The 22,035-nt window shown below is 31.9% G+C and overlaps 1 protein-coding gene across 1 annotated transcript in view; it reads right to left on the reverse strand.

Annotated features, from left to right (window-relative positions):
• The window catches only part of C14H1orf185 (chromosome 14 C1orf185 homolog), a 39,786-nt gene that overhangs the window by 10,692 nt on the left and 7,059 nt on the right, over positions 1–22,035 (reverse strand). The window contains exons 3-4 of the mRNA XM_064493596.1: positions 7,562–7,667; positions 2,732–2,867 (exon numbers count right to left, since the gene is read on the reverse strand). Of these exons, the coding sequence (XP_064349666.1) occupies positions 2,732–2,867; positions 7,562–7,667 (242 nt within the window). The remainder of the gene's footprint in view (positions 1–2,731; positions 2,868–7,561; positions 7,668–22,035) is intronic.

The following is a 22,035-nucleotide window of genomic DNA, read 5'->3' on the forward strand; positions in this document are numbered from 1 at the left end:
ATAAACCTAAACATAAAACCCAAAACTACAAAGCAAATACAAAAGAAAATATAGAATATCTTTGTAAACTTAGAAAGATAAATATTTGCTAGAATACAAATTTCTCTTAAAAGAAAAAAATCACAGATTGGTCTTTATCAACATTAAAACTTTCTACTATCAACTGATAACATTATAACAATGAACAAACAAGCCAAAATCTGAAAAAGTATTCACAACATATGTATCTTACAATAAACTGGTATCCAAATTGTATTAAGAACTCCTACAAGTCATTAATTTAAAAAACAAACAAAACAAAACCAATAACTCAACTTAAAAAAAGAGCAAAACTTTAACAGGCAGGTCACACAAAAAAATATGCAACTAACCAATGAACATATGAAAAGATGATCAACATCTTTAGTTATCAGAAAAATGTAAATTAAAACATATTGAAATGTAATTTCACACCCATTAAAATGGCTAAAATAAAAAACACTAATCACACCAAATGTGGGCAAGGATGTAGAGAAACTGGAACACTCAACCGCTGATGGGAGTGAAATAAGTTACAACCATTTCAGAAACTTGTTTGGTAGTTTCTTATAAAGATACACATCTGTCTATCCAAGCCCCACCAATTCCATGGTAGGGTATTTTTCTGAGAAAAATGAAAATATATGTTTTCTAAAAGTACATAAATATTTAGAGCAGCCTTCGTCATACTAGTCAAAAACTGAAGAGAATTCAAACATCCATCAACAAGAGAATACAAAAATATATTATATATTCATACAGTAGAATACTAGTTAGAAAAAACAAAGTTGCAATACATGCAGTGACATGGGTGAACTCCCAAAACTTGTATTAAACGAAAGAAGTCATATATAAAAGATAACGTATTACATGATTCCATTTGTATGAAGTCTGGAACAGATAAAAACTAGCCTTTTTTGACAGAAATCAGAAAGTACTTACCTGGGATGGTGAGAGCAATTGACTGAAAGGGGCCATGAGGGAAGTTTTTCAGGAGATAAAAATATTCTATATCTTGTTTTGGGTGTTGTTTAAATGTATATACAATTGTCAGTATTTATTGAGTGGAACATCTAAGATTCTGTATTCTATTGCAGTTAATTATACATCAATAATATATTTTATGGTAGCACACAGAGAAAAAGATGTGACAATGAATATATATATGTTCATGTATAACTGAAAAATTGTGCTCTACACTGGAATTTGTTACAACATTGTAAAATGATTATAAATCAATAAAAAATGTTATATTGCTGTTCAAAAAAATAATATATTTTAAAAATCATATCAGTTTCACTTCAGTGGTATTCCCCCAAATCCATAACTTCAGTATAATAATGAGAAAAACATCAGATAAATCCAAATTGAGGAATATTTTAACAAAAGTATTCCTTAAAACCGTAAAGCTCAGGTCAAACAAGGAAAGACAGAGATACAGTCACAGAGCAGAAGAAATTAGAGATGAATGCAATGTCGTATCCTGCATTAGGTCTTGAAGGAGCAAAAGTAAATTCATGTAAAAACTGGTGAAACCCAAATAAAGTCTGGAGTTTGGTTAATAGTGATGGACTGATGTTGGTTTCTCAGTTTTGACAGATGTATCATGGTAACAAGATTTTTAATACTGAGGGAAAATGGGTAAAAAGTACAAGAGAACTCTATACTATATCACCTTTGCAACTTTCCTATAAATTGAAAATCATTCCAAAATTATTTACTTAAAAATCATACCATAAAAGCATAAGTATAAAAAATTTCCTATAATAAATGCTAATATAAATGCCTTAAGGAAATGTATATTAATAGAGCAACTTTGGAAAATAATTTGAAATTATCTAATAATATTGAACATTGGTTTTGTGACTCATGCACAAAAGCCATGAGTCAGCGATTCTACTGTCAGGTACATTCCCTATGGAAATCTTGTTAAAAAACAACTGAAATCAACCTGTCCATAACATAAAATCTGATATATTCATACAATGGAGTACCATAAAACAATAAAAAATAACGAATGATGGGTATATGCACCAACCAAGATGAATCTCAGAAACATAACAGCACAAAAAGGGCAGAATATAGTATACATGGAGTCCAAACACAAGTAAAATTACTAATACATTGCTTTGCTATATCATAGTTTTAAATTTCTATGGTCTCTCCCTTGTTTTATTTTGTCCATAAAACACCATATAACAGAAAGTTAATTATGTATCTGCCTCTTAACACTTGTACTACACTAGGACTTACCATCCTCAATAGGGAGGGCCCAGAACTTAGAATGTAATGAACTCTTAATTAATCCTTGTAAAATTGTATTTAATTTCAATTAATTGGTTTGGTTAGATTATTTGGTTATCTGAGGATCTTCTTATCTCTAAATCCCTTTCTTCTGATAGACCTAGCAATTTTGCTTTTTTTTTTTTGAATGCCATTTATTTTCATCCCTATAACAATTCCAGTATGGGGAATATAGATTCTTAAGCTAGAGACAGAATCAACTGTAGAAGGAGATATTTTCATTTAATTTTTCAGTTTCCTACTATAGAAACTCTAACTAGTTTGAGTAATTTAAATTTAGCTCCATGTTGTTATCCCTCAAATTTAAAAATAACAGTGGATACTCTTATCAGTTTAAAGACAACAATGCTAATGACATGATGTCAAAAGAAATTATTTGAAAAGACTACTATAAAATATTATACTCTACCTGTAACTGGAATCTTCCAGTATGAAAATTTCGAGAAATAAAAACACACGGAGAATGAGATTTAATCTTTGCCTTTGATGGTCCTGGCCTGCATCTCCCATTATTTACTTTATAATTGGAATTCTGAAATATTTCTCTGAAAAATATTTCGTAAAGAATAATATTAAACATGAATCACATTATAAAAACAATTATAAAACAATTAAAATTATTTTGTTTCCAATAGTTCTACATAAAAGTTTAAAAATCAGAACAAATATATTACTACACATTTATTTTCAAAAGTGCAAATCAACTTTTCATATGTTACTGATTTCATTATACCTTTTATTCACAGAATGTAAGTTAAGCTACTTCGTGGAGTTAATATTTCCATTTTGAAGATTAATCACGAGTTTTTCATAACCTTCTCTCTGGTTGTGAGATAATCAATCGCCTTTAATGTCAATTAGTCTTTTCATAGATTTGTCTTTAATTAATTAATTAATGTAAAGAAAATTAAATGAAGTGAAACTTATTGGCCAATTTTATATTTAATAATATCTTTGGCAAAAGAAAGTGGGAGGCAACTGAACTGAAATTAATGACTCACAAAGGAAGAGTACCTGTGATCTTTTTGCATGCAACCACAAACAATTTTGAGAGGTTAGAAACAACAAAGCAGCTAGTGAAACCCAGCTGATCAAAGACAGATAGATAGTTAGGTATAAAAGGATGTCGCTTCTAATAATAATTCTAAACTTAGTAATTTAAAAATTAATGCTGAATGACATTTCTTCTTTCAGAGATACTGAAATTTTTCAAATTAATTCAAGAAATCATATTATGTTACTTAATGTGGTATTAACAACTAGAATTCATTCATTTATTGAATTCAATTCACTTAACAAATCCTACGTGCCAGGCATTATGCTAGGTGTTGTATATATAGTGGTTGGCGAAAAAAAGCACAGCCACTACACTCAAGGAACTGTCACTGCTCTCATGGAGCTTAAACACTAGTAAAGAAGACAGACATTAATAAAATAATCACAAGAAAATGAAAAATTACAACTGTGGAAAGTGTTACCAAGGAAAGCTACCTGCTACTGTGTGAGTACATAAGAAAGAGAATTAACCTGGTTAGAGAGGTCAGTGAAGGCTTTTCTGCAGAAGTGATGACTGAACTGGGCATCTGAAGAAATGGGAGCAGCTATTAGATAGAGTGTGGTGGAGGAGGGGAGATGCAGGATGTAGGAGTAAGACTATTCTAATCAGAGGGAACATTAAGTACAAAGACCGAGTGACCAGATTACTATAGCGTAGCAGAAGCACAGAAAGCAAGAGGGAAAGTGGAAGATGAAACTGGGGAGTATGCATGGGCAGACCACATAGGGCCTTAAAAGTCATGTTGGTTTGTCTTTATCCTAAAAGCAATGGGAAGTCCTTTATAATACAGTGGGAACGGGGTGGAAGGGTGGGGTAACTTAATCAGACCTGTATTTGGAAAATATCTGGCTGAAATGTGGAGAAGAGATTAAATGAGGACAATGGTGAAGGCAGAAGGTCACTTATAACTCCTACTGTAGGAGTCTATGTGGGGGATAATGATAAGTTGGATAAGGTGGTGCCAGTGGTAATAGAGAGAAATGGATAGATTCAAGCAATTTATGAGGTAAAATAAATAGAACTTGGTGATGGTTCTGATTTAGTAGAGGTGGGAAAGAAGGGAGATTCCTTCCATCTTTCGAGGAAAACAAAACAAAATAATCCTTCCCTGACCTCTCATTTTCCTCGAGTTTCTGTCTTTTATGAACTCTCATTCACCAAAAATCCACTCATCCAGTTCTATGACTTTAGATGCCTTATGGACATCAATAACCTAATAATAACCTAAATCTTCAGCTCTGAATTCTCCCCTGAAGTTCACACATGTATACCTGACTGTCTATTTGACATTTCTACTTGGATGCCTCATACGCTTTCAAACTTTTATCCAAAATACAACTCCTAGTTTATCATCACTCCCTCAACTTGCTCCCTACTGGTTTTTTTTTTCTTTTGGTGGTGTGTTTTTTTTTTTTTTAACATTTTTTATTGATTTATAATCATTTTACAATGTTGTGTCCAATTCCAGTGTTCAGCACAATTTTTCAGTCATACATGGACATATATACACTCATTGTCACATTTTTTTCTCTGTTAGTTACCATAACGTTTTGTGTAAATTTCCCTGTGCTATACAGTATAATCTTGTTTATCTATTCTACAATTTTGAAATCCCAGTCTATCCCTTATCACCTCCTCATCTCGGTAAATAGCATGATCAAGTACTCAGTTGCTCATGGTAAAAATGTAGGTGTTAGCATTAACTCTGCCATTTCAATTATCTTTCCTTACCTCATCCAATCCATCAACAAGAACTGCTAATTCTACCTGCAAAACATACTCTAAATCCAACCCCTTTTTTTTTCATCTCAAATATTCTACTTCTACATTAGTTCAAGACACTATCATCTCTAACTTGGACTGTGCAATAGACTCCTAACTTGTCTCTCTGCTTTCACTCTTGCTCCATTAAAATGCAGAATTCACTGAGAAATAAAAATCTTTGTAAGTTATGGATCAGAACTCTCATACATTGCTGATGGGTATGTATATTCATCTTGGAAAACTGTTTAGCCAGTTCTTATAAAGTTAGTCACATAATCTAGCAATTCTACTCTTAGGTATTTATCTAAGAGAAGTGAAAGCAAATGTACAAAAAGATTTATACAAGAATGTTCATAGCAGCCTTATTCCTAAGGGCTAAAAAAATTGGAAATGAACCAAATGTCCATTAACAGAAGAATGGATAAATAAACTGAGGCATATTCATACAATGGGATACTACTCACTAATAAAAAGTATGAACATGCCACAGCATAAATGAATCTCAAAAATACTACGTTAAGTGAAAAAAGCAGACATAAAAAAGTCCAAATGATTTCACTTATATGAAGTTCAAGAGTAGGCAAAATTAATCTATGGTGATAAAAATCACAATAATGATTGCCTCTAGCTGGGAGGTGGGGAGTGATACCTGAAAAGGAGGATGAGGGAACATCACAGAGTGATGGAAAAGTTCTGTATCTTGAGTGGGGTTGTGGTTAGTTACATGGGAATATATTTGTTGAAATTCATCATCATACATTTAAAATATGTATCTCAAATTTTTAAAAGTGTTATTAAAATGTAAATCATCTATAGTGGCATTGTAGCCTTTAAAATGGGAATACTATTGCTACTTCATGGGGCTGTTATGAAGTCTAACTGAGATAATGACATATATAAAGCACTTAGTGCCTAGTATGTAATAAACACTTGATGTTAGCTGTTACGATGATGTCATTCCCTTGTTTAAAACCAATGGCAGAAATAATAAAATCAAAACTCCATGTTCTAGCCTACAAATTCCTATGTGATCCGACCCCTATCTACCTCTTCAGCCTCATCATTTCCTTCTGTCACTTCAACTTTTTCACACTGGCCTTCCTCTGTTTACTAAACAATACCAAGATCATTCCCACTTGGAGTCTCTGGACTTCCTAAACCCTTCAGCATAGAAAAAATTTCTACAAGGTTGTCACGTGTCTGGCTCCTTTTAACTCCTGTCTCAGATTAAATACTACCCACTTGAAGAGACATTCCCTGACGTTCACTTTGTTTATTATCTGTCTCCTTCCAGTGGCACTGCAAGTCTATGAAACAAGAACCTTGTCTGACTTGTTCACAGTTGTATCTTCTGTACCTAGAACAATGGCAGGTACCCAATAAATATTTGTTGAAAGAATGAATAAGTGAAAAATTTCTATTTTTCTGACTTGTACAAGTGGATAGATAGTATGTACTCTTTTGCTGAAATAGAGACTCCTCAAAGAGTGTATGGGAAGATTATGTTACAGTTCACATTTTTAAATATCAGACAAAGCAAATACTGAACCAATTAAATAATTGAAAACACCACATTTTAGGGCTGAAAGAAACTAAGGTGTCAAGTATCTTTTTTTCCATCTCTGGCAAAAGATTACATTTAGACCATACCAGAGCATTCTGTCAGCTCACTATTTATTTATTTATTTATTTATTTATTTATTTATTTATTTATTTATTTATTTATTTATTTTTATTGAAGTTCACGGTGAAAAAGAATGCAACAACAAATATATGTATGTTAATGTATAACTGAAAAATTGTGCTATACACTGGAAATTGATACAACATTGTAAACCGACTATAACTCAATAAAATAAAATTAAAAAATAAGTATTGTTGATTTACAATATTCTGTTAGTTTCAGGTGTATAGCAAAGTGATTCAGTTATATATATATATATACTTTTCAAATTCTTTTCCATTGTAGGTTATTAAAAGATACTGAAAATAGTTCCCTGTACTGTATAGTAGGCGCTTGTTGAGTCAGCTCTTTTCTTAAATATTTCCTAAAGAGTCTTTCTCTCTCAGTAATGTTTTTAATCTCTAAAGTAGTAGTAAAAAACTTAAAAATTTACTAGCTTTTTATTATAATTCAAACTCCTATCTTCTACAGAATAAAAGTGATCTGATTATTCCTTAAAATTTTAATGCATGAGGATTACTATTATACTACTTGGACTATTATACCACAATAACTTCTCTTTTCAGACTATTTTAAACATGTAAAGTTTTGTCTCCTCAATAAAATTACTGTAATTATTTAAGTTTAATATCATTTGAGAAAACCTTACAGTTATTTAAGTTGAATGCCATTTGAGAACATCTTTCACTGAATTTTTTAAAGGAAAAAAAGTTAAATACTCTAATAAATCTTACCTTCGTCTGCAAATCAGGAACCACAAAGCTGATGCCAAAGCAAAGAAACCAATTCCCAAAGTAACAGCACCAGCAGCCAGAAAATAGGTTAAGTGGTTAAAAAAACCTATACAAATAAATTATAAAAGATTATTTCATGCATGTATCTTCATTTTCTATGTAAAATTAAATGACATAATATTATATAGTGTAGTATTAGGACATTAAGTAGGAGGTTGTGAGACCTGAATTCTGGCCTGTGCAATTCTAGTAATTTTCAAGACCATGAGTTTGAGAATTACACAGGGCCTCATGCTGATTAGAGCCCAGGGCACATTTGGCCCCTGACAAAATTTGAGACTTAGGTTTTGTTTTTACACAGCTGTCACCTCCTTTTTTCTCATCTAGTTTTCCCCCTTTCCAGCCCAGTTGTGAATTTTTATGCTATTTTCCCAATATCATTCTTTGCAGTCCTCAAACATAAGACACTTTCTATTTCAAGATTTGTATTATCAGTCCCCATAAGGACATGGATAAAGGTAATAAAGAACAAATATGAGGAATTTTTAAAGATTTTAGAAAACATTTTATTTCTAATCTCAGGAACAATAAAAGATGATAGCCAAAAACTAAATAAAAGCAATGTAAGTAAACTACATCACAGGTTTATAACTGGAAAAGCCTATAGTAATTACATAACTCTTCACTTTGCAGATGATAAAATTGAGGCCTAGGTAAAAGAAGTAACTAAAGTAACGTTAGGCAGCAAATCAAAGGCAGTCCTCTATTTTTTCTATTATTTTATCCCTGATACCAAATATCTTAATTCTGGTATGTATTAAAAAGAATTAAGAATAAAAAAGACATGAGGTATTTATGGTCAGAGTGGTGAAGTATCCTTAAAGATTCTAAAATCTGCTACCTAAGGATAAAGCAAGCTGTAGAAAGCTTTCACAGAAGGCTGTACAGAATCTGAATGGCCTTAAGACAATTTAGGGATATATTATTTGGGAAAAAAAAAGGGTTTAAAAGTATAAAACTAACAGAAGATCTCTATGGGTGCATATAAGTTCCACTAAGGGTATAACATGATAAAGACTTGTTGTTCCCACACTTTTGTTATTTTCTAAATAATTTCCAGGTTTCTAGATGATGCCTCTCAAATCTTAATTTTCTTTGGGTTCAGAAAATCTACATTTTGGGATTAATTAACGATATAAAAAAGTTACACAAGGCTATTTATCAAAGTGATAGTTGTAATACAAAAAACCCTCTAAATGTCCCACATAAAGGAGTCTATTAAATAATTTTGATGGTGTTATATTTGAAAAAATATAGTATTCTTTGATTATTTAGTGCAGGGTTTCTTAACTTCAGTACTACTGTTATTTTGGACCAGATAATTTGTTGTGAGGGACTGTCTTGTGCATTGTGCCAGAGATATCTCCAGGCATTACCAAATGTATTCTGGGGAACAAAATTGCCTGTGGCTGAAAATCACAGACATTGTGGTATAAGGAAATACCAGACAGCATTAAATGATAAAAGCAAGATAGATAAAACTCATACCTAAAAAATTAAAAGACACAGTTGTATTCAAATATAAGATAAATATCTCTATGGACAAAAGAAGAAAAGCAACAGAGAACTAAGTAGTAGTTAAAAATCACAGCCTTGCTAGGCACTGAGATCTGGAGGCAGGAATTAACTACAAAAAGCAGAGAAAATCAATGAGACAATATCCAAACCAAGCCATCCTCTGGCATAGTGAAATGGCCAATTCAAAAAAGGACCAAGAAAGAATCTTGGAATTATAAATTAAAAAAATTTAAGATGGAGTAAACTTTTTAAACACAAAGAATTAATGAAATAAAAGATAATACTGAGATTCACCCACTTAACATAAAGAAATGAAAAATCTGATAAAGAAATTGAGACTTGGAAAAGATTGAGTATATAGCATAAAAAACTAGCAGGGGTTCCAAAAGAGAGAACAGAGAAGTAACAGAGAAGTTAAATTCAGAGATGCAGGCTAAGGCTTTTTCTTTAACAAAATTTTAAATTTACACATAGTAAAATTCATGTGTGTGTGTGCATGTGCAGTTCTATAAATTCTGACAAATATACAGCATGTTTAATCACCACCACAACCAAGTTACAGAACACTTTCATCACCCCAAAACATTTTCTTGTAGAGCCTCTTAGTGGTCAAGCACTAACCGCTGGTAACCACTGATTATTTTCCATCCCTATTCTCTATCCTTTTGCCTTTTCCAGAATTTCATATAAATGGAATAATACAGCATGTTGTCTTTTGAGTCTGGCTTTTTTAACTTAGCATGATGCATTTGAGATTCATCCATGTTTTTGCATGTACCAGTAGTTTGTTCCTTTTTATTGCTAATATTCCATTTTATAGATCTACCACCATCTATTCCCTGGCTGAGAAACATTCAGTTGTTTCCAGTTTGGGGTTGTTAGGTATAACTATACCATACACTTGCATTCAGATGTTTAAAGTTTTTATTTCAGTAGGGTCATGTAGCAAGAATATATTGAAATTTGTAAGAAACTATCAAACTGCTTTCCAAAGTGGCTGTTTTGTGTAGTTTTCCCACGAGCAGGAACAGTTTTAGTTGCTCTATATCATCACCACTAATTGGTATTGTCAGTTTTGTTTCAGCCATTCTAACAGATGTGCTGTGGTATCTTACTATGGTTTTAATTGGCATTTCCTTAGTAAATAATTATGTTGAGCATCTTTCTATGTGCTTATTTGCCATCCATATATCTTCTTTAGTGAAGTATTTGTTTACATCTTTGCTGCTTTTTTGGAATTCTTTATATATTCTGGATACAAGATCTTGGTCAGACATGTGATTTGGAAATATTTTCCCCCAGCTCTGACTAGCCTTTTCAATCCTCCTTACAGTGTCATTCACAGAGTAAAACATTTTAATTTTTAGTAATGTCCAGTTTATCAACTTTTTTCTTTTATGTACTGTGCCATGGGTCCTATCTAAGAACTCTTTGTCTAACCCAGGTCACAAAAGATTTTCTTCTACATTTTCCTATAAAACGTTTATATTCATGTTTTACATTTAATCTGTGATTCATTTTGAATTGTTTTTTGCATAAGGTATGAGGCATGGGTCTAGTTCTTTCTTTTTGCATGTGTATATATAGCCAGTGGTTCCAATGCTATTGAAAAGACTACCTTTTCTTCATAGAGTTGCTGTTGTACCCTTGTCAAAAATCAATTAGCTATATTTGTGTCAGTCTATTTCTGGACTCTCTATTCTGTCCCCTTGATATACACTGTCTATCCTTTCACCATGACAACAATAACAATAATCTAATATTTATACAGCAAATACCATATGCCAGGCACTGTTCAAAGTGCTTTATATATGTTAACTCATTTAATTCTCATAACAACTTTATAAGTACTATTATTTCCCCACTTTACAGATGAGGAAACAGATGAGGCAAAAATGAGATTAAGTAACTTGCTAAGAGGCATACAATCAATAAGTGAGGAGACAACAGTAATTAAAAAATCGCTAAAGTCTATCCTTATCTAGTAGAGACACTGAATATCTTTAGATTTTATCAGAAAAACAGGATGACTGCTAAATATTTAAGGATGTCATAAAAGAGAATATCTAATTGTCCAATAAATATACAAATCCTAATAATCATATAAGTGTAAATTAAACCACAATGAATTAATATGACAATCTATATGATGCCTAAAATGAAAAAGACAGAAAATATCAAGTGTTATCAAGGAGGCAAAGTAACCTAAACTCTCACTCACTGTGGGAATGTAATTTTGTACAATACTTTGGAAAACTGTTTGGCACTATTATTAAAGCTGAAAATATATATACCATATGACCCAGTAATTCTTAGACATATACCAAACCGAAGTACACACATATGTTCACAAAAAATACATACTAGAGTGTTGATATTATATCACCCTGCTTCTTTGCCTTTAATAAATACTATCATAAATAAACTTCTTTACTTACTGGTTTATTATCTATTATCTGTTTTCCTCTACCAGAAGATAAGCTTTTTTTTACCCCACTGTGGTATTCTCAGAGTTTAGAATAATGGCTGGTTACTGAAGAAATGATTGTCTATTTGATGAATAAATGATAGGCACTGTGCTAGATGCTGGTATCACAAAAAATGTATACTATAGATACTTGTAGGAAGGTCACACATGTGAGAAAGAGTAAATGCATTTAAAAAGTGTCATAGGCATTATAATGGAAAAAATGAATATAAAATACAGACACAAGAAGATTTATGAAATGATAATTTTTTTTAAGCTCCATAGTTTAGCTAAACATTGTTTGAGAATTTTCTATTGCCAAACCGTTGCCAAGAATTGGTGATTCAAAGATAAGTAACATACGGTCACAGAGTTTACAATCTGGAGGAGACAAAACATTCAAATGGAATATTCATTAAAATATTCTAACTGCTATGATAATGCCCTGTTGACAGCACTAAACTTCAGAGGCAGTTTGAACAGTTTTTTAGAGAACAGTTCAGAAACAGTTTTTTAGAGAACATCTGAGGTGAATCTTACAAAATGAGTAAGAGATAGCTAGCCAAAGATATTAAGTCTTAAACCAGGTTATGAGACTTCCATCTTAAGATATAAACAAAACTCTCTCTACCCAGAGCACCCTCCAGCTTACAACTGATCCTTTTCTTACCATTCGTAGCCAAAACTCTTAAAATGAGAATTTCCACTTCTTCACAACTTCTATTCCCAAGGTCATTAATAAATTTATTAACACAGAATTGAAAGGTCACTACTGACCACTCTTTCTCTCTTACCTTGGCATCAGTAACTTAAATTCATTAGGTTTTCTTCCCATTTCTCTCTTTAACTTTATTGCCTTTGTAGGACCCTTTTCCTCAGCACATCTATCCTTTAATCTATCTATCTATATCCAGGATATATAAAGAGATATAGATATAGATATAGATATATAAAGGATATGGATAGATACAGACATAGAGATAAAATATAGAGATAGATATTAACTAGGTATATCTATGTCTATATCTTTTAACTAGAAAACACTATGTTATACTATGTATTTGTGTCAGGAGTATTTTCAGATTATTTTTTCAGTGATTCCAGAACTAAAAATTGTTTTATTTTTTTGAGTATTCACAAATTACCTGTTTATAATATTCTTTTAGGGTTTTGCTAGATTTCAGTCTCAGGTTTACTCCAATTCAACAAACACCTACTGAACACCAAATATGTGTGAGATACTATTTAAGGCACCAAATGAGGGATAAAAATCTATTTAAATATGAATGAATCTTGCCTTGAGGTTTAAAAACCTATAATGAAATATAAGCACAGTTTATATGCAACTGTATAAAAAGTTGACCAGACTGATTTTTCTATTTGGTGGCTGCTCTGAATACAAAACTAACTAGATCTGTGAACTTGGAAAAGTTACTTACTATGTTAGTTGTATTTTAATGTTCTTATTTGGAAAATGGGAGTCATACTACCTATCTCACAGATTTAGAATAAGGAATAAACAAGATAATGTTACAAGGAATTACTGACATAATAAAGAGGAAGACATCTCAAACTGCATGCATATACCAGGTCATAAAACAAGACTGAAGTTTTATAGAATCATTATTACACATATCACATTCTCTGATAATAATGCAATCAATCATAAATTAATAACCCAAAATATACCCTAAGAAAAGCTTCCATACTTGTGAAAATTTTAAATCACACTGTAAATAACTCATGAATTAAAGATGAAATCAATGGAGATTTGGAAATACACAGAACTAACCAATACTGAGAGCACTATTGCATCAACAAAGCTGAAGACAAATTCAAGGGAAATATATGGCCCTAGATGCATATATTAGGGGGAAAAAGCTGAAAAATAATGAGCTTAGCATTCAAATTAAAGTTGAAAAAGATGAGCAAAGTAAGTCCAAATAATGTATACGGAGGAAATAAAGAACAGAAATTAGTGAAAAAACTAAGATTTTAGGTAAAGACTAAAGAGATTGACAAATCTTTAGTAAGATTAACCAAATTTAAAAAAAGAACGACAAGTAGACAATCATAAAAGTGACAAAAGAACATAATTACAGTTACTGCAGAGATTAAAATAAGAAAATTCTTCAAATAAATTTATGCTAATATATTCTAAAAATTAATCTAAGTTATATATACCTAAAAAGTGACTTACAAAAAATGACTAAAGAAGTAATAGAACACCTAAACGAACATGTATCCATTAAACTAAATCAGTAGTTATAAAATTTTCCCCAAAGAAAACAGCAGCCCCAATAACTTTATAATTTCTACTGTATACCCATGATTCAAGTATTCCTTATCTTAAACAAGCTCTTTCAGAGAATAGAAAGAGATTGCTGGCTTTGGTCCAAATATATTTTTCCTCTTCTTCCTAGGCAAAAAGTTAGAATGACTACATGTCCCAGCTTCCCATACCATTAGGTGAAGCCATGCGACTGAGTTCTAACCAATGGAATTTAAATGGAAATGATGTCATAAAAAGTTCCCAAGCATCTTTCTCTAAGTTCTTTCTCCCTTTAGGCTTGACTGGGATGGAAATGATCCCCAGGGAACTTTGGAAGCCATGTGTCATCATGGATCTAACTGACATTTACAGAACACTCAACCCAAATAAAATGAAACAAAACATGTCAGGATTTGTGGGATGCCACTAAAGCAGTACTTAGCAGAAAATCAATACCAAAAAACCCGCAACAACAGGGGAAAATGTGTAAATAACCTTAAAAACTAAAATAAATAGAGCTTATTAATCCCAAAGTAAAGAGAGGGAAAAAATTTAAAAACCAAAATGAAAACCAATGAAATAGATTATCAATATCAGAAATGAGAGGGGTGACATTATCACATATTTTATAGATATTAGAATAGTAAGGCAATATTATGAATAATTTTATGCTAATAAATTTAACAACTTGGATGAAAGGGAAAAATTTCTTAAAACATAAATTTTCAAAGTTCACTCAGGAAGAAATAGATAACAAAAACAGACACATACCTATTGCATATGTATTAAAGAAACTGAAATTGTAATTAAAATTCTTACAAAGAAAACTCCACATCCAAGTGCTTCACTGGTAAATTCTACCTAACACTTAAAGAGAAAAAAAAGTACTAATTCTACATAAATACTTCAAATATTTGAAGACAAGGACATAAATTTCAATTTATCCTATGAAGTTTGCATTATCCCAATACCAAAATCAGAAGTAAAAAAAAAAAAAAAGAGAGAAGGCAAGGGTGGAGGGTAGATTATAATCAACAAACATGCATCATGAACATAGATGGAAAATTCTAAACAATATTTTAACAAATTAAATCCAACATTATATTAAAAGGATACTACGTCATGACCAAATGGGATTCATCTCAAGAAAACAGGGTGGTTTAGCATTAAAAAAACCAATCAATGCAATTCACCATATTAACAAATTAAAAAAGAAAATCCATGTGATCATTGTGGATCTATGTCAATAGATATGGAAAAATTGGACAAGATCCAATATCTATTCCTGTAGTGTGTGAATATATATGTATGTGTATATATGTATACCCAGTGGAATATTATTCAGCCTTAAAAAGGAAGGAAATCTTGCCATATACGACAACATAAATGAACCTGGAGAACATTATTGTAAATGAAATAAGCCAGTCACATTGGGACAAATACTGAGTGCTTCTACTTATATGAGGTATCTAAAATAGTCAAACTCATAGAATCAAAGAGTAGAATGGTGGTTGCCAGAGGCCAGAGGAAGGAAGGAAATGAAGAGTTGCTAATCAATAGGCATAAAATCTTAACTAGGCAAGATAAATAAGTTCTAGAGATCTTCTATACAATATTGTGCCTATAGTTAACAGCACTGTGTTACACACTTAAAATTTTATGAGGGTAGATCTCATATTAAGTGTCCACAACAAAATAAAAATTTTTAAAAAGAAAGCAAAAAGAGCCTTTCTATATACTATAAAAAACAATTGAAAATTGAAATGTTCAAAAACTACCACTTGCAACAGTATAAAATAAATAAATCTGATAAAAGATGTGAAAAGCCTGTACACATGCAACTAGAAAATATTGCTAAGAGAAACTAAGGAAGACCTAGATAAATAGAGATATACCTTGCTCATGGGTTGAAAGACATACTACGATTTTGATATCAATTCTCCTTAAACTGACCTATAGTTTCAAGGAAATCCAAATCAAAATTCCTGTAGGGTCTCTTGTAAAAATAGGCAAAATGACTTTAAAATTCATATGGAAATGCAAAGGACCAAGAATAGCCGAAACATCTCTGAAAAAAGAAGAAAAAGTTGGAAGGATAACTACCTGATTTCAAGAATTACTATAATTAAAATAGTAATCAAAAGAGTATCATATTGGCATAAATATAGACAAATAGATAGCTGAACAGAATATAGAGTTCAGAATAAACCCACACATAAGAAGACAACTGAGTTTTGACAAAGTGGCAAAGGCAATGTAGTAGTGCTGGAACAACTGGATAAGTATATATACAAAAAAATAACCTGGATCTATAATTCACAAAATGCCTCATATAAATTTTAACTCAAATTGCTAAAAACCTAAATGTACTTAAAACTGTACATTTCAACAGGAAAACATAGGAAAAATCTTTGTGACATTGAGCTAGGCAAAGATTTCATAGCTAATACCAAAAGTGTAATCAAAAAAGAACAGACGGACAAATCAAATATTAAAACTTCAGCTCTTCAAAAGACACTACTAAGAGAATGAAAAGACAAGCCACAGAATGGGAGAAAATCTTAGCAAAACATATATCTGATTAAGAACTTGCATCCAGAATATATAAAGAACTCTCAAAACTGAACAGTAAGAAAATGAACAAAAAACTAAAAATGAGCAAATTGTATCAACAGACTCTTCACCAAACAAGAACAAGATAGATAGATAGATAGATAGATAGATAGATAGATAGATAGATAGACAGACAGATAGATGGATGTTATAAATTAGTATATAAGAAGATTCTCCACATCATTAGGACAGCTAAAATTAAAAAGACTGACTATACCAAAGATTGGCAAGGATGGGGAGGAATTGAAACTCCTCATACTTTGCTGGTGTTAATGTACAATGGTACAATCACTTTGGAAAACAGTTTGACAGTTTCATGAAAGTTAAACATATACCTACTATGTGATTCAGCTATTCTATTTCTACATATTTATACAAGAGAAAAAGAAATATATGCCCATACAATTTTCATAGCAGCTTTATTTGTAATAGCGAAAAACAGTGTGGTAGGCAGAATTCTAAGATGGCTCCAAGATTCCTGGCCCCTGGTATACATGCACCCACCTTTCCCAAGTTATTAAAAATTATTATTTTTATCACATTTTTTATTGAGGTACAGTCCATTTACAATGTTGTATCAATTTCTGTTGTACAGCACAATCCTTCAGTCATACGTGAATATACATATATTCATTGTCATATTCTTTTTCACCAAAAGCTACTATAAGATATTGACTATAGCTCCCTGTGCCATACAGCATAAACTTGTTTATCTATTTTATATATACCAGTCTGTATCTGCAAATCTCGAACTTCCAGTTTATCCCATCCCACCTCCCTCCCCACTGACAACCACAATTCTGTATTCTGTCTGTGAGTCTGTTTCTGTTTTATATATAAGTTCATTTTTTTTTTAGATTCCGCAAATGAGTAATATCATATGGTATTTTTCTTTCTCTTTCTGGCTTATTTCACTCAGAATGTCATTCTCCAGGGCCATTCATGTTGCTGCAAATGGCATTATTTTATTATTTTTATAGCTGAGTAGTATTCCATTGTATAAATATACCACAGCTTATTTATCCAGTCATGTGTTGATGGACATTTAGGTTGTTTCCATGTCTTGGCTATTGTAAACAGTGCTGCTGTGAACATTGAGGTGCAGGTGCCTTTTTGAATTAAGGTTCCCTCTGGATATATGTCCAGGAGTGGGATTGTTGGATCATATGGTAAGTCTATTTTTAGCCTAAAAATTATTTATCCAGGTACTACTATGAAAATATTTTGCAGATATTATTAAGATCCCAAATCAGTTGAGTTTAAGATAGGGAGATGATCTCAGTGGGCCTGACCTAATCACCTGAGCCCTTTAAATTTGGATCTAGAGGTCAGACTGATAGTTAGGGATTTGAAGCAGAGGGGAATCCATGTATAAGAAGTTCTCTGCTACTGGCTTAAAGATGGAGGGAGCCATGTAGCAAAGAATGAGGGCAGCCTCTAGTAGCTGAAAGCAGCCCCTAACTGACAGCCAGCAAGAAAATGGGGACCTCAGTTCTACAACTAGAAGGAACTAAATTCAGTCAACAAACCTGAATAAACTGAGAAGTGGATTTTTCCCCAGAGCCACCAAAAAGGAATGCAGCCTGGCTGACACCTTGATTTCAGCCTTATAATACTGTAAGCAGAGAAATCTGGCCCACTGTGCCTGGATTACTCCCCTACATAACTAAAAACTAACAAATGGGTGTTGTTTTAAGCAGTTAAGATTGTAGTTATTTGTTATGCAGCAATAGAAAACTAATGCAAACTGGAAACAACTCAAGTGACCATCAACAAATAAATGGATAAACAAACTGTAGTATATTTATACAATGGAATACTCTCAGCAATAAAGAGAAATGAAACTACTGATACATGCAACAACACGAATAAATTAAAAATAATTCTGCTGAGTGAAAGAAGCCAAGAAAAAAGGAAGACTTTATACTATATGATCCCACTTTCATAGAACTCTAGAAAGCGCAAACCAATCTAAAGTGACAGAAAGCAGATGAGTGGTTGCTTGGAGATGGGGACAGGGAAGGGTGGGAAGGCAGGATTATAAGAGGGTACAAAAAATCTTAAAGGGGTGATAAGTAGGCTCATTGCCTTAACTGTGATGATGTATATAAATGTATCTCAAAACTGTCAAAAATGATAAAAATGATTCAGTTGTTCCTCAAGAAGCAGTTTTAAGAAGTAAAAATTAAATTATAATATTTTAAAAGGAGATGAAACAAAATTTGAACAAAATAAAAGTGATATTAAATGCTACATGTTAAAAACTAAGTAAATAGAAGAGTCTCAGGAACTTTTTTGATTTTAGACCCATTTAAATTCTACAATGAAAGAATCTGAAACTTTGCTAAAGTAATTATAGTTGATATGCATTATTTGCAGATTCTGTGTTTGTGAATTCATCTACACACTGAAATTTATGTTATCCCAAAATCAATACTCACAGTGCTGTTATAATCATTTACAGAAATGCACATGGACAAAGTGGTGAAAATTTTTAGTTGAAGTACATGTTTTTAACTGAGGTCAAACAAGGCAATATTCTGCCTTTTTGCTGTAGCTTTCATACTCTAGTCTTTTTGGTGATCTAGTTAGTGCCACAGTTTGTGCACTTTCGTACTTCTTGTTGGTAATCTCACTGTTTAAAATGGTCCCCAAACATAACGCAGAACACCATCTAGTGTTCCTAAGTGCAAGAAGGCTGTGATGTGCCTTACAGAGAAAATGTGTGCTAGATAAATTTCATTCTGCCGTGAGTTACAGTGCTGCTGTTGGCTGTGAGTTCAATGTTAATGAATCAGCACTATACCTTATGAAGTGTCTTTAAACAAAAGTACATGCAAAACAGTATAATACATTCATCATTTGATGGCAATGTTGTACTCAGAGGCTTGCAGGAATCTAACCCTGTATCTTCCCCTAGGAGAAATGTTTAAGCATTTGTTAATTCAGTGTTCACAGCAACTTTACAGAATATAACTACCATGAATACTGAGAATTTTATTCTCAATGAACTATAGATCTAGGTCCTATAATCTAATAGCTTACATGGGTAGTCAAAGGCTTTAGAAATAATTATTTCTCTGATGACTTCTCCTTTGCCTACTTTTCAAGTAAGTAAATCAAATCCAATGAATTATGTAGATTTTTTGTCACTTATTCTCCACTGTAGATACTCTAATTTTTTTCCTTTAATGCTCAAGTTTTCAATCCCATCTACTATCCTTAATTTCAGATGACCTCTCCATTTCATGCTTTAAAGCATGGATTTCCTTCTACTTATAAACATTTTAAAATGTTATAAACCTTATAATTACAGGAACTGAAAAAATCCTGGCCTTATATAAAACAAGATAATATTCTAACTTTCCTTCTTAAATTACTTTTAAATAACTTGGTTCAGTTGTTGCATGAATTGACAAGAAACATTTATTGTAGTTGCTACAAGATTTTCAGAGGGGATGTATTTTTCCATATAACCAAATAGTGCCTAAATAAAATTCTATGTAAAAAATTAAAATTTTTTTCAAAGGCAACAAAAGCAAAAATAAACAAGTGGGACTACATCAAACCAAAAAGCTTCTGTACAGCAAAGGAAACCATGAACAAAATGAAAAGGTATCCTACTGATGGGAGAAAATATCTGCAAATAATACACATAATAAGGAGTTAATATCTAAAATATATAAGAACTCGTACAAATCAAAAGCAAAAAATCAAACAATTCAATTAAAAAATGGGCAAAGGATCTGAATGATGGCCAACAGGTACAGAAGAGGTGCTCGACCTCACTAATCATGAAGGAAATGCAAATCAAAACCACAATGGGGATATCACCTCACACCTGTCACAATGGCTATTATCAAAAAGATACAAAATAACAAGTATTGGTGAGGGTGTGGAGAAAAGGGTACCCTTATGCACTGTTGGTGGCTGTAAATTGGTGCAGCCACTATGAAAAACATTATGAAAAACAGACTGGTGGTTGCCAGAGGCGGGGGGAGGAGGGTGGGTGAAATGAGTGAAGGTGGTCATAAGGTACAAACTTCCAGTTATAAAATAAATAAGTCCTGGGGATATAATATATAGCATGGTGTGATGACTACAGTTAATTATACTGTCTTATATACTTAAAAGCTACTAAGAGAGTAAATCTTAAATGTTCTCATCGCAAAAAAGAAAAAATCTGTACCTAAAAAAGATTTTTTTTTCTTTTTGTCAAGGAGAATAATGTAGTTGACCACGCTTCCTTTTACATTTTGGCTTCTAGGAAGCTCAGAGTTAAATTTTAGGGTTAAATAAAGTTAATATGAAGACTTTCTAATTTAAAAAATATTTTGCCAATTCTGAATATTTATTTCTTATTTCTAGTATGTTATAGAATATGTTCTTGACACAAGACCTTGTTGTAAGTTGTGCTGCATTCTTGACAAAAGACCAGTACATGAGTTTGGTGCAGCCATTATGGAAAACAGTATGGAGATTCCTCAAAAGACTAAAAATAGACTTACCATATGATCCAACAATCCCACTCCTAGGCATGTATCCAGAAGGAACCTTAATTTAAAAAGATACATGCACCCCAATGTTCATAGCAGCACTGTTTACAATAGCCAAAACATGGAAATAACCTACATGTCCATCAACAGATGACTGGATAAAGAAGTTGTGGTATATTTATACAATGGAATACTACTCAGCCATAAAAAAGAATCAAATAATGCCATTTGCAGCAACATGCATGGACCTAGAGATTGTCATTCTAAGTGAAGTAAGCCAGAAAGAGAAAGAAGAACACCATATGATATCACTTATATGTGAAACCTAAAACAAACAAACAAAAGACAAATGAACTTATTTACAAAAAACAGACTCACAGACATAGAAAACAAACTTATGGTTACAGGGGGAAAAGGGGTGAGGAGGGATAAATTGGGAGTTCAGAATTTGAGGATACTATTATATATAAAACAGATAAACAAAAGGTCCTACTATATAGCACAGGGAACTATATTCAGTACCTTGTAATGGCCTATAATGAAAAAGAAATTGAGAGATACATATATGATATATATATATATATATATATATATATATATATATATATATATATATATAATATATATATAATATATATGTATTAATCACTCTGCTGTACACCAGAAATTAACACAACATAATATCAACTATACAATAAAAAAAGAATAAGAATGTTAGAGGACTCAAAAAAAAGAACTAATTGAACCTTGAGCTTCCTTATTTGTTCAATCAGAAGCGAAGCGAGCATTTTCACTCCCCTTTTCAATCAATGTAAGGCATCTCTGGAGTAGGTGATGGGAAAAAAAGAATCTATCCTACAGTTCGTTTGGCCTGCTAAACAGACTTACTTACCCTGCAACTATTCTATTTTATCAAGTTTACATGGGTAAAGAGCAGACTGTCAGCCCACTTGTTATTATAATATAGTAAAATAAATAATCATAAGCATTTCAAAATTATTTTAAATATTTTTTCAAAAGAGAAGTAATCTGTTGCCAGAAAGAAGAC

The sequence above is a fragment of the Camelus dromedarius genome, chromosome 14 (genome assembly GCF_036321535.1).
Source record: "Camelus dromedarius isolate mCamDro1 chromosome 14, mCamDro1.pat, whole genome shotgun sequence".
Taxonomy (NCBI): domain Eukaryota; kingdom Metazoa; phylum Chordata; class Mammalia; order Artiodactyla; family Camelidae; genus Camelus; species Camelus dromedarius.